At 45.3% G+C, this 11653-nt stretch overlaps 1 protein-coding gene across 1 annotated transcript in view; it reads left to right on the top strand.

Moving 5' to 3' along the window:
• The window catches only part of STAU1 (staufen double-stranded RNA binding protein 1), a 47110-nt gene that overhangs the window by 31613 nt on the left and 3844 nt on the right, over positions 1-11653 (top strand). Inside the window, exons 6-11 of the mRNA XM_025399143.1 lie at positions 3230-3442; positions 4571-4714; positions 7712-7858; positions 9438-9513; positions 9750-10069; positions 10598-10720. Of these exons, the coding sequence (XP_025254928.1) occupies positions 3230-3442; positions 4571-4714; positions 7712-7858; positions 9438-9513; positions 9750-10069; positions 10598-10720 (1023 nt within the window). The remainder of the gene's footprint in view (positions 1-3229; positions 3443-4570; positions 4715-7711; positions 7859-9437; positions 9514-9749; positions 10070-10597; positions 10721-11653) is intronic.

Below are 11653 nucleotides of genomic sequence, written 5' to 3' on the forward strand. Positions count from 1 at the left end.
GACCTCGTGATCCACCCGTCTCGGCTTCCCAAAGTGCTGGGATTACAGGCTTGAGCCACCGCGCCCGGCCCTCTTTTTTTTTTTTTTTTGAAACAGAGTCTTGCTCTGTTGCCTGGGCTGGAATGCAGTGGCGTGATCTTGGCTCACTGCAACCTCCGCCTCCTGGGTTCAAGCAGTTCTCCTGTCTCAGCCTCTTAAGTAGCTGGGATTACAGTCACGTGCCACCACACCCAGCTACTTTTTGTATTTTTAGTAGAGACATGGTTTCACTATGTTGGCCAGGCTGGTCTCAAACTCCTGACCTCAGGTGATCCACCTGCCTCAGCCTCCCAAGGTGTTGGGATTACAGGTGTGAGTCACTGTGCCCAGCCCCCTTTTTTACTTGTTAAATGTCTTTTGATGAGCTGTTTTATTTTATTTTATTTTATTATTTATTTATTTATTTATTTTTGAGACGGAGTTTCGCTCTTGTTGCCCAGGCTGGAGTGCAGTGGTGCTATCTCGGCTCACTGCAACCTCCGTCTCTCGGGTTCAACCAATTCTCCTGTCTCAGCCTCCTGAGTAGCTGGGATTACAGGTGCCTGCCACCACACTCAGCTAATTTTTTATATTTTTAGTAGCAATGGGGTTTCACTATGTTGGCCAGGCTGATCTCGAACTCCTGACCTCGTGATCTGCCCACCTTGGCCTCCCAAAGTTCTGGGATTACAGGCATGAGCCACCATACCTGGCCAGTGGTTTTTAATTTTGAGGAATTTCTTTCTTTTGTCTTTATGGTGGATATATTTTGTGTTCAACTCTTTGTCAGCCTTACAGCTTGAGGCTTTCTCCTGTTCTAAAATCTTTGTAGTTTTAGTTTGGATCACATTTAAGTGATCCTAGGTCTAATTAATTTTTGTTTGTGGTATGAGTTAGAGATGATGGTTTGATTTTTTTTTTTTTTTTTTTTTTCTGTTTTTCTTTTTCCCCCCCACTCCATGCAGGTATCTAGTTAGTTGCTTTGGTACTATTTTTTTAAGAGAGATTTTTAATTTGTTTTGGTGTGTGTGCCAAAAATTGAGTGACCTTGTATGTGCAGGTCTTTTTCATGCCGTTTTGTTGATCTGTTTATCCTTACACGAAACCATATGCTAGCTGTTGTGACTTTATAGGAAGTTTTAAAATCTGGTAGTGTAAGTCTTCTAACTTTGTTTTTCTTTTTTTGAGTGTCTTGGCTAATGTCGGTTAGATTTTTTTTTTTTTTTTACTTTTTGAGACGAGGTTTTGCTCTGTTGCCTAGACTGGGGTGCAGTGGTGCGATCATAGCTCACTGTAGCCTTGATCTCCTGGGCTCAAGTGATACTCCTGCTTTAGCCTCCCACGTAGCTAGGACTATATACAGGGGCACACCACCACACCTGGCTAATTTTGTTTTTATTTTTGTAGGTCAAGGTCTTGCTATGTTGGCCAGGCTTGTCTTGAACTTCTGAACTGAAGTGATCCTCCCACCCTGGCCTCCCAGAGCGTTGGGATTACAGGCACGAGCCACCCTGCCCAGCCTGATTTTTCTGTCTATGTGATTGTAATCACTTTCCTGATAATGTCCATGATACACAAAAGTTTTAAAGTTGGATTAAGCATGACTTTTTTTTTTCCCTCTTGTTGACTGTGCTTTTAGTTTCATATCTTAAAAACCAGTTGCCAAACCCAGAGTCATGAAGATTCGCCCATGTTTGCTTCTGAGAATTGTGCATGTTAGCGCCTCTGTGTAGGTCTTTGGTCCATTTTGAGATTGTAATCACTTTAATATGCAGCTGTTTTAGGTTCTTTTCCCATCTTTGTTGACTTAGTTTTATTTATTTAATATGTAAAACAGTAAATGCTTCCAGAAGTTAAAACTATCATTCCCATCTCATCCCCTGTCTCTCTACCCTAATCCCTCACACCTGTTGTAGGTAACTAATTTCGTTGCTTGCTTTTTTTTTTTTTTTTTTTTTTGAGACGGAGTGTCACCCTTTTGCCCAGGCTGGAGTGCAGTGGCGCAATCTCAGCTCACTGCAAGCTCCACCTCCCGGGTTCACGCCATTCTCCTGCCTCAGCCTCCCAAGTAGCTGGGACTACAGGCGCCCACCACCATGCCCGGCTAATTTTTTTTGTATTTTTAGTAGAGACGGGGTTTCACTGTCTTAGCCAGGATGGTCTTGATCTCCTGACCTCGTGATCTGCCCGCCTCGGCCTCCCAAAGTGCTGGGATTACAGGCGGGAGCCACCGTGCCCGGCCCAATGCTTGCTTTTTTTTTTTTTCCCCTTTGAGACAGGGTCTTACTCTGTCCAACTCAGACTGGAGTGCAGTGTTGTGATCTTGGATCACTGCAACCTCTGCCTCTCATGTTCAAGGGATACTTGTGCCTCAGCCTCCCAAGTAGCTGGGATTGCAGGGGTGCACCTCCACCCCTAGCTAATTTTTGTATTTTTAGTAGAGACGGGGTTTCACCATGTTGGCCAGGCTGATCTGGAACTCCTGACCTCAAGTGATCCACCTGCTTCAGTCTCCCAAAGTGCTGGCATTACAGGTGTGAGCTACCACGTCCAGCCCATTGATTTCTTTATCCTTCCTCTGTCTTTTTTTTTTTTTCCATAAATGAGCTTATAAACATGTGTCTGTTATGTATGTGTAGATATTTATATAAAGTCCTTTTTTTTCTTAAACTAAAGCTACCATACCATATACACTCTTTTGCAGTTTGATTTTTTTTTTTTTTTTTAAACTTAATGTGTGCGGGGAATCCCTCTTTATCAGTGCTTAGAGATTTGTCTCATTCTCTTTTGTGGCCACATAGCAGCCAGTATTTAGTAGGCCTAGTCCTGGCTGGAGGCTCAGAGCAGATATTAAACTTGAGCATTTGTGCTGCATTTGTTTCTGGGCTTTGCTGGGCAAGCTTTCTTTTTGCCAGTTGCACTGGACCACACTAAACTCAGGACAGCCTGCGAGCCAGGGGCATGGGAGTAAAAAGGTCTTCTTCTTTCATGCCTGACTGTTTGGGACTCACCAGACTCAAGAGCATAAACCAGTTTGAGAAGTAAGAAGAAAGGCGAGAAAGCATTTGAAATGATCCCTGCTTCATTTCATTTAGTAGGCCTTGTCCTTGATTCCCCTTCCCTTTGTCTGTGTGAAGTGTGCCAGCCAGTGTGCCTTGCAGCTTTTAATAAGTGTTTGTCCGCTTTCACTCAGTCTTTCCCTCTGAAACAGGTGGCCCGGGAGAGTGGCCCACCCCACATGAAGAACTTTGTGACCAAGGTTTCGGTTGGGGAGTTTGTGGGGGAAGGTGAAGGGAAAAGCAAGAAGATTTCAAAGAAAAACGCCGCCATAGCTGTTCTTGAGGAGCTGAAGAAGTTACCGCCCCTCCCTGCAGTTGAACGAGTAAAACCTAGAATCAAAAAGAAAACAAAACCCATAGTCAAGGTGAGAACTTTTCTGAACACAGAAGGTGTTTTCATGACCTATAGATGGTTGGAGGGTTTAGAAGGCTGGTTGCTGTCCCCGAGGTGAAAGGGGATGAGACCAACGTGTCACACCCCAGGCCTGCCAGACCCCTTAGAGGTGCTGCAAGAGCCACCTGTTAGGTAAGATAAGGACACTGTGCCAGTTCAGTAGGGGTACCTGCAGATGGGCACACACATCATCACAGCCCCGGCAATCACAGTGGGGTATTGGGCAGGAACGCCATGCCCGTCTGTGGGGCACGTAGTGAAATAACAGTGCCTCTGTCTCAGTGACCATGGTGCTGTTCTGAAGGTGGAGGAGATTCGTGCCAGGCAGGAGGCCCATGGCCGGAGGGTGGGAATGAGACATTTTTCTGTGTGCCTTTTCTTTTGGATTTTTGAACCACACTAATGGATCTGTGAAAGCATTATATTGACCCCTTCCCCAACCCCAGAAAGGGGACATGATTCCATGGGGGACTTTGTGATTTTCAGTATATGTAGTTTTGTGCTGTATCAAGATCCAAATTTTTCTAACATAAAAGCATACTATGTATACCCTTTTGTTTCCCTTTTTTGCTTAATATAGCCTGGAAGTCACTTCTCTGATCAGCAGAGTGAATGAGGGTTCCTTGGCACAAAAGGTGGCCACAAGGAAGTAACTGGGATTCTGAGGTTCTTCTTGCCATGTGGCATCAGCTTGAGCTTTTTTTAAAAAATGGTTTCTGGATTTTGAGTTCTTTTCAAGAAAATTGGGAACCCATCATAGCTCAGACTTTTGGGGAGTTGTAGGAATATTGGTTTATGTTTTTGCTGTCCATTTACTGTCATATGTTGAAATATGTTAAAAAGCAGCCGTTGCAGTAATAGTGATGCTTCGTTATAGTGAAATGTTGATGTTGGTTTGTTAAGAACTTAAAACCACCTAGAACAATCATACAAAATCAAAGCATCTTTTCATTTTCAAAATGTTAAATTAAAAAAAATCTAATTCTGAGCCATTAGGTCAACCCAAAATCTCTTATCTCCTCTCTTATCCTGATCTCTGAGTTGACCAAGTTCATGGAATGAATAACATTACAGAGTTTCTGCCTTGTTTGTTCCTCAGCCACAGACAAGCCCAGAATATGGCCAGGGGATCAATCCGATTAGCAGACTGGCCCAGATCCAGCAGGCAAAAAAGGAGAAGGAGCCAGAGTACATGCTCCTCACAGAGCGAGGCCTCCCGCGCCGCAGGGAGTTTGTGATGCAGGTGGGTCAGCATGGATGATGGGCGCCTCTTCCTCTGACCACGTCCAGCCTTGGGGGCTGATGGCGGTTCAAGGCCTGGACACCTTCATGAGGAGGCTGGATCCTGTGGCCATGTTCTGCCAGCAGCTGTGGTCCTTGTTTATTTATTTATTTATTTAATTTATTTATTTATGAGACAGAGTCTCACTCTGTCGCCCAGGCTGGAGTGCAGTGGTGCAGTCTCAGCTCACTGCAACCTCCGACTCCCTGATTCAAGTGATTCTCCTGCCTCAGCCTCCTGAGTAGCTGGGATTACAGGCACGTGCCACCACGCGTAGCTAATTTTTTGTATTTTTAGCAGAGATGGAGTTTCGCCATGTTGTCCAGGATGGTCTTGATCTCCTGACCTTGTGATCCTCCCACCTAAGCCTCCCAAAGTGCTGGGATTACACACGTGAGCCACCGCACCCAGCCAACTGTGATCCTTATTAAGACCTTGTGGCTTGCAATAATTTGACAGCTTAAACATACCACAGAAATCTGTAAAGGCTACATATCAAAGATTAAGTTGTTTATCTTAATGCTTAAAATAAACACTTAGTACATGTGAATGTAATGTCTGCACACCAGCATTACTGCTGTGTGCACTGGTGGGAATGTGGGTGTGTTGCACCAAAATTTGGAAGAAGAGAGTCCTGGGGTGGTGGGTGCTGAGTGAAGTTTTTCTTCATTACATCTCCTTGAAGGTTTATGACATTGCTCTTTTCCAAAGGTAAATTTTGTAAGTAGTATCAAGAGATCTGTTCCTCTTCCTCCTAATTCTTGTGGAGTCTGGAATCCAGGGTTGCCTCTTCCTTAGATTGGGTGACACTTCAGATTAGTATGGAATATTTCTTTGTACTTAGCTTATTAAGTTCAAAGCTAAGTGGTCATTTCACATAGGCAGCTTAACTTAATTGTGATTTGAATTTAAGTGCTTTCTGATGTAAGACAGAATTCTTATCTCTTGTATAGCAATGTATAACTTACAAAGTTGACCTTGTATGTTTTACCTATGCAGTCAGAAGGTAGGAAAAGAATGATCAAGGAAATTGCAGTTTGCTGAGAGCATCAGTAATTTGCCCAAGATGAAATAGCTGGTAGATGGCCAGGTTGGAATTTAGTCCCAGGCCAGGGTATGGTTTCTTTGACTCTCTGAGTCTTGTGACCTGGGCTTTCGTTTTAGCAGCCAGGTGCCTGTTATTACAATCAACTTGGAAGGGGGTTGTAAGCAGTGATGTGCTGGAACATGTTTAACATCCAGCTCTTGGGGGAGGGTGGTTTGGTGGAAGGAGCTGAATATATGTATGTTATATATATACATGTGTGTTATAAATTTTACTGACACACAGGATGTGTGTTATAAATTATACTGACATGTATACATGTGTTTTATAAATTTTACGGACAGGATGTGTAGCACAATTTATAAATCATATATAATACACTTTATTGTAAATTTCATACATATTTCAGTGTGACAATCACCAACGATAGTTTTGTAAAATCAGACAACACATAATGGTTTATTACTATCCAGTTCAGCAAAGGTGTTGCTCATGTCATTGACAAATATATACTTTAGATTTAAGATTTTGGTTCTAGCATGAATACTGGTTGAGATATATATAATATATATAGTTTTTTTTGGGGGGGGGTGAATGGAGTCTTGCTCCATTTTTTTGGGGGGGGTGTGGGGGTGAATGGAGTCTTGCTTTGTTGTCCAGGCTGGAGTACAATGGCATGATCTCGGCTCACTGCAACCTCCCCTCCGGGTTCAAGTGATTCTCCTGCCTCAGCCTCCCGAGTAGCTGGGATTACGGGCGCCCACCACCATGCCTGGCTAATTTTTGTATTTTTAGTAGAGATGGGGTTTCACCATGTTGGCCAGGCTAGTCTCAAACTCCTGACCTCAGGTGATCCACCCACCTCAGCCTCCCAAAGTGGTGGGATTACAGGCGTGAGCCACCACGCCTGGCTGGTTGATATTTTTTATTTATGTTAACAGGTAAGATGAAAGTAAAACAGGCCGGGCTTGATGGCTTACGCCTGTAATCCCAGCATTTTGGGAGGCCGAGGCAGGCGGATCACTTGAGGTCAGGAGTTCAAGACCAGCCTGACCAACATTGTGAAACCTCGTTTCTACTATAAAAATACAAAAGTTAGCCAGGCATGGTGGCACACGCTTGTAATCCCAGCTACTTGGGTGGCTGAGGCAGGGGAGTTGCTTGAACCTGGGAAGTGGAGGTTGCAGTGATCCAAGATCATGCCACTGCACTCTATCCTGGGTGATGAAGTGAGACCCTGTCTCCCCCAAGAAAGAAAAAAAGTAAAAACAATGAAGACATGTAATATCACTCATTTGTAAATGATATGAGTGGCTTCTCTGCTAAATTAGATAATAATTTTCAAAGATGGGAAGATATTTCAGTTTTTGTAATAGTTACAATGTAATGGCTGCAGACTTCTCATGCTTTTAAGATTAACGTGCTTTATTAGCCTTTTCATCGTTTAGACAATCAGTAAACAACTTAATCTTTGATATGTAGCATTTGTATGTTTCTGTGGTATCAATAGTCTCACTATGGCTGATTTCAAGCTCTCAACGTGATACTTCCGATCGCAGTGCTCAGAAGAGATGTGCAGTAGTTCACCATCACAGACTGTTTCCATCGTACAAATGCAGTAGCCGGAAAGACCCTCAAACACAGATAATTATAAAATGCAGTCAAAAATTACCTCTGTTAAAATAATTATCAGCTTATGTAATTAAAGGTTTAATACTAGCTATGTTTAACATCCAGCTTCCCAAACTACTGACTGTTTGATAATTAGCTCCCACAGACGAGGAGGCCAGGTTCGGGGCACTGCTGTTATCTCGCTTCTGACCATAGTTGGGTTATTTTGCTGACACACCAATTCCTGCCTGGTGGTGGTTCTGAAGGTTTAAGAACTGGTCTGTTTTGACTTCTTCGTGCAGGTGAAGGTTGGAAACCACACTGCAGAAGGAGCGGGCACCAACAAGAAGGTGGCCAAGCGCAATGCAGCCGAGAACATGCTGGAGATCCTTGGTTTCAAAGTCCCGCAGGCGCAGCCCACCAAACCAGCACTCAAGTCAGAGGAGAAGGTGAGTGTGTGGGCTCTCTGATTGCGAAATGGTCTCTCGCCTCACCTTAGGAACTGGGCACCTTCGGGGCAGGCTTCAAGGCAAGGCTTCATCCTCCCGGCAGTTCAAGCAGTCCTGCTGAGCAGTGTCTCATCCATTTGGACCATAAGGTGCTCAGAGGGGCCTCACATGTCCACTGGCCCCAGTAGGCTCTGGTTAGATCGTGATTGTGTCAGTATTTTTGTGGTCTGGGGACCCTTTGTGGAGGGCAGCTTGCTCCTCTCCATTTGTAGGATGGTAATTAGGATTGAAGTTACTAAGTGTGATTTGCACTCTAGAAATGAAGCCTGTGTGAAAGATTTATAACTGTTAGGCTTTCGTTAATTGTGGAACAGACAGTTTTTTCTGGGAAAATAAGATGGTATGACAGCAGAGACAGGCCAAATCCAAAGTTTAGGTTTGGGATTTCTTTTTTACTATGTGAGTTAAATATCAGATGAAAATAATCCCCTGTGGAAAATTCACGGCCAGGTGTGGTGGCTCACACCTGTAATCGCAGCACTTTGGGAGGCTGAGACCTTGAATCCAGGAGTTCAAGACCAGTCTGAGCAGCATGAAACCCTGTCTCTACAAAAAATTAAAAATCAGCCAGGTATGGTGGCTTGTGCCTATAGTCTGAGTTACAAGGCTGAGGTGGGAGGATTGAGCCTTGGAAGGTCAAGGCTGCAGTGAGCCATGATCATGCCACTGCACTCAGCCGGGGCGACAGACCCTGTCTCAACAACAACAAAAAAGGAACGTAAAAAGAAAAATTCTTGTCTGCCAGAAGTGGTAAGCAGGACCTCGGCAAAAGCCAAGGCTGATCTTCTTTCCCGTCACTGTATGGTCCTGGTGAGATAAACTTGAAATCAAGCCTGATTCATTGATGTCTGCCAGTCATATTGACAGTGAGAAACAGCTTCAGTCGTGGCCAGTTAATAACTGACTGAGACCCCAGATACCACCAGTATAGATCTTAGACTTGGATTTTGAGTTTTTCATTTCAGAATCTTGTAGGACATTCATAGTGTCCTTTGTTACTTCGTAGAAAGGTGATGTAGTGTTTGACAGAATTATTAGGTAATAACATTTTCCCCATAAGGGTGTTAATTTTGGAATGTCACCTTATTTTTTAATTGGATATCAGCTCCAGGAAATATTCTTGATTTATTTGTTTAGCTTCAGTCTGAAAGCTTCTTTCCCCACCTTGGTGGGCTCTACCGTCTAGCATCTCTGCTCTTTCTGGTTAAATGCTTCCCGTCTTCCTGTGGGTGCAGAGTGCAGCTCAGCATTCACAGGTTAGTGCACTTTGTTAGATGCTCTTTGTGGGCAGGGGTGTGGGCAGGAGGGTGCGTTAGGAGAAGGAGGCAGGCTCTGCCCAGGTGTCTGTCAGCGTGCCATTGGTCAGGTGGGGCAGGGTTTTTCTGCCGATTGCCTCAGTTATTGCTGATTGGATTTGGATTTTATGCAGGTTTAGACAGCAGGAACTAATTTTTCAATGATCTGATTTATGCTCATGGCCTTTTTTGTTTTTTTTTTTTTTGTTTTTTTCTTTTTTAAGACACCCATAAAGAAACCAGGGGATGGAAGAAAAGTAACCTTTTTTGAACCTGGCTCTGGGGATGAAAATGGGACTAGTAAGTTTGATCTTAATATCGTCTTCCTCTGAACGTGATTCTGGGATTTGCATGGGTCCTGAATGACAGCAGGAGTCCAGCCAGTGAGGTCCTGCATGCAAAGTGTCCGTATCATTCCCCGATTCCCTGCGCCGCCATGCATGGCAAGGGGAGGGCCAGCGTGGGGTTTGATGGTGTCATCGCGTTTTTCCAGGCTGTGGATGTGGATTCGTGTTTACCGTGTGTGTCCCTCCCAGGTAATAAAGAGGATGAGTTCAGGATGCCTTACCTAAGTCATCAGCAGCTGCCTGCTGGAATTCTTCCCATGGTGCCCGAGGTCGCCCAGGCTGTAGGAGTTAGTCAAGGACATCACACCAAAGATTTTACCAGGGCAGCTCCAAATCCTGCCAAGGCCACGGTAACTGCCATGATAGCCCGAGAGTTGTTGTATGGGGGCACCTCGCCCACAGCCGAGACCATTTTAAAGAATAACATCTCTTCAGGCCACGTACCCCATGGACCTCTCACGAGACCCTCTGAACAACTGGACTATCTTTCCAGAGTCCAGGGATTCCAGGTAACTGTCAGGCCTGAGCTGTGATGGCTGTGCCTCAGGACAGTCATCCTTTGGCTTCTCTCAGAAAATGAACTTTGGACTTTGTTTCTTAAATCAGGGATGGGTTGGGGAGCAGTGGTGGAAGGGTGGCAGGGAAGGAGGTATAGAAGTATTGTAAGCATATGTGGTAAGAGAAACATCTTTATCCTTTAGTAATATTTCAAAATGCAAGCCAACCCTAAAAACAAAGCTTCTAACCACTTGCAGTGTTGTAAATTTGGATTTCAAAGAACAGACTCATCATGCTGACACCTTCTGCCTGTTGGGAAAGGATATGGCTTCTCCCAGTCTAGGGCTTCTGAGCAGACACCTAGGTTCCTGGAAGGTTCTGGGCTGACAGAGCAGGTCTTGGTATAGCCACAGTCAGGCTGAGTTGGAGAGAAGAGCGGGTGATCTCCTTGCTTGTGGGGCCCGGAGCTGTAGCCCTTCAGCCCACTCATACTTGCTGTTCCCTACCCTACCTAGCCTCAGCTCTCTTTTCCTCCTTAGGTTGAATACAAAGACTTCCCCAAAAACAACAAGAACGAATTTGTATCTCTTATCAATTGCTCCTCTCAGCCACCTCTGATCAGCCATGGTATCGGCAAGGATGTGGAGTCCTGCCATGATATGGTATGTCACACCTTGGGTGAGGGATTAGGGTGTTAAGTTGTGTGTTTATGTGGAGCCTGCCTTGGTTCAGCTTGTTACTAGCCTGAGGAATGTGGGAGAAAGATTTTCCCATAGACTTTGAGAACAATTAATTCTTTGATAGTGTTCATATTTTTTAAGACTTTTTGTCGTAGCTGTTTGGATTGATCTCTCACTCTTGATCAGAACTCATCAGCTTTAGTCCACCTTTCCCTTTTCCCTGCTGGTCTGGAGGGGCGACTGGGATCCTGCAGCTCACCCGGAGACTGCACTCACTTGCTCTCTCACCAGAACAAGGAACTGCAGGTCCACGTTCTGGCAGCTGTAAAAACCACTTGCTTTGGTGTTCTATTCAGATGAAATTACTGTTATAAGAAAACTGAGGGCCGGGCGCGGTGGCTCAAGCCTGTAATCCCAGCACTTTGGGAGGCCGAGACGGGCGGATCACAAGGTCAGGAGATCGAGACCATCCTGGCTAACACGGCGAAACCCCGTCTCTACTAAAAACACAAAAAATTAGCCGGGCGAGGTGGCGGCGCCTGTGGTCCCAGCTACTCGGGAGGCTGAGGCAGGAGAATAGCGGGAACCCGGGAGGCGGAGCTTGCAGTGAGCTGAGATCTGGCCACTGCACTCCAGCCTGGGCGACAGAGCGAGACTCCGTCTCAAAAAAAAAGAAAACTGAGATGGGGCCGGGTGCGGTGGCTCAAGCCTGTAATCCCAGCACTTTGGGAGGCCGAGGCGGGTGAATCACGAGGTCAGGAGATTGAGACCATCCTGGCTAACCCGGTGAAACCCCGTCTCTACTAAAAAATACAAAAAACTAGCCGGGCGAGGTGGCGGGCGCCTGTAGTCCCAGCTACTTGGGAGGCTGAGGCAGGAGAATGGCGTAAACCCGAGAGGCGGAGCTTGCAGTGA

This window comes from Theropithecus gelada, chromosome 10 (assembly GCF_003255815.1).
Source record: "Theropithecus gelada isolate Dixy chromosome 10, Tgel_1.0, whole genome shotgun sequence".
NCBI lineage: Eukaryota > Metazoa > Chordata > Mammalia > Primates > Cercopithecidae > Theropithecus > Theropithecus gelada.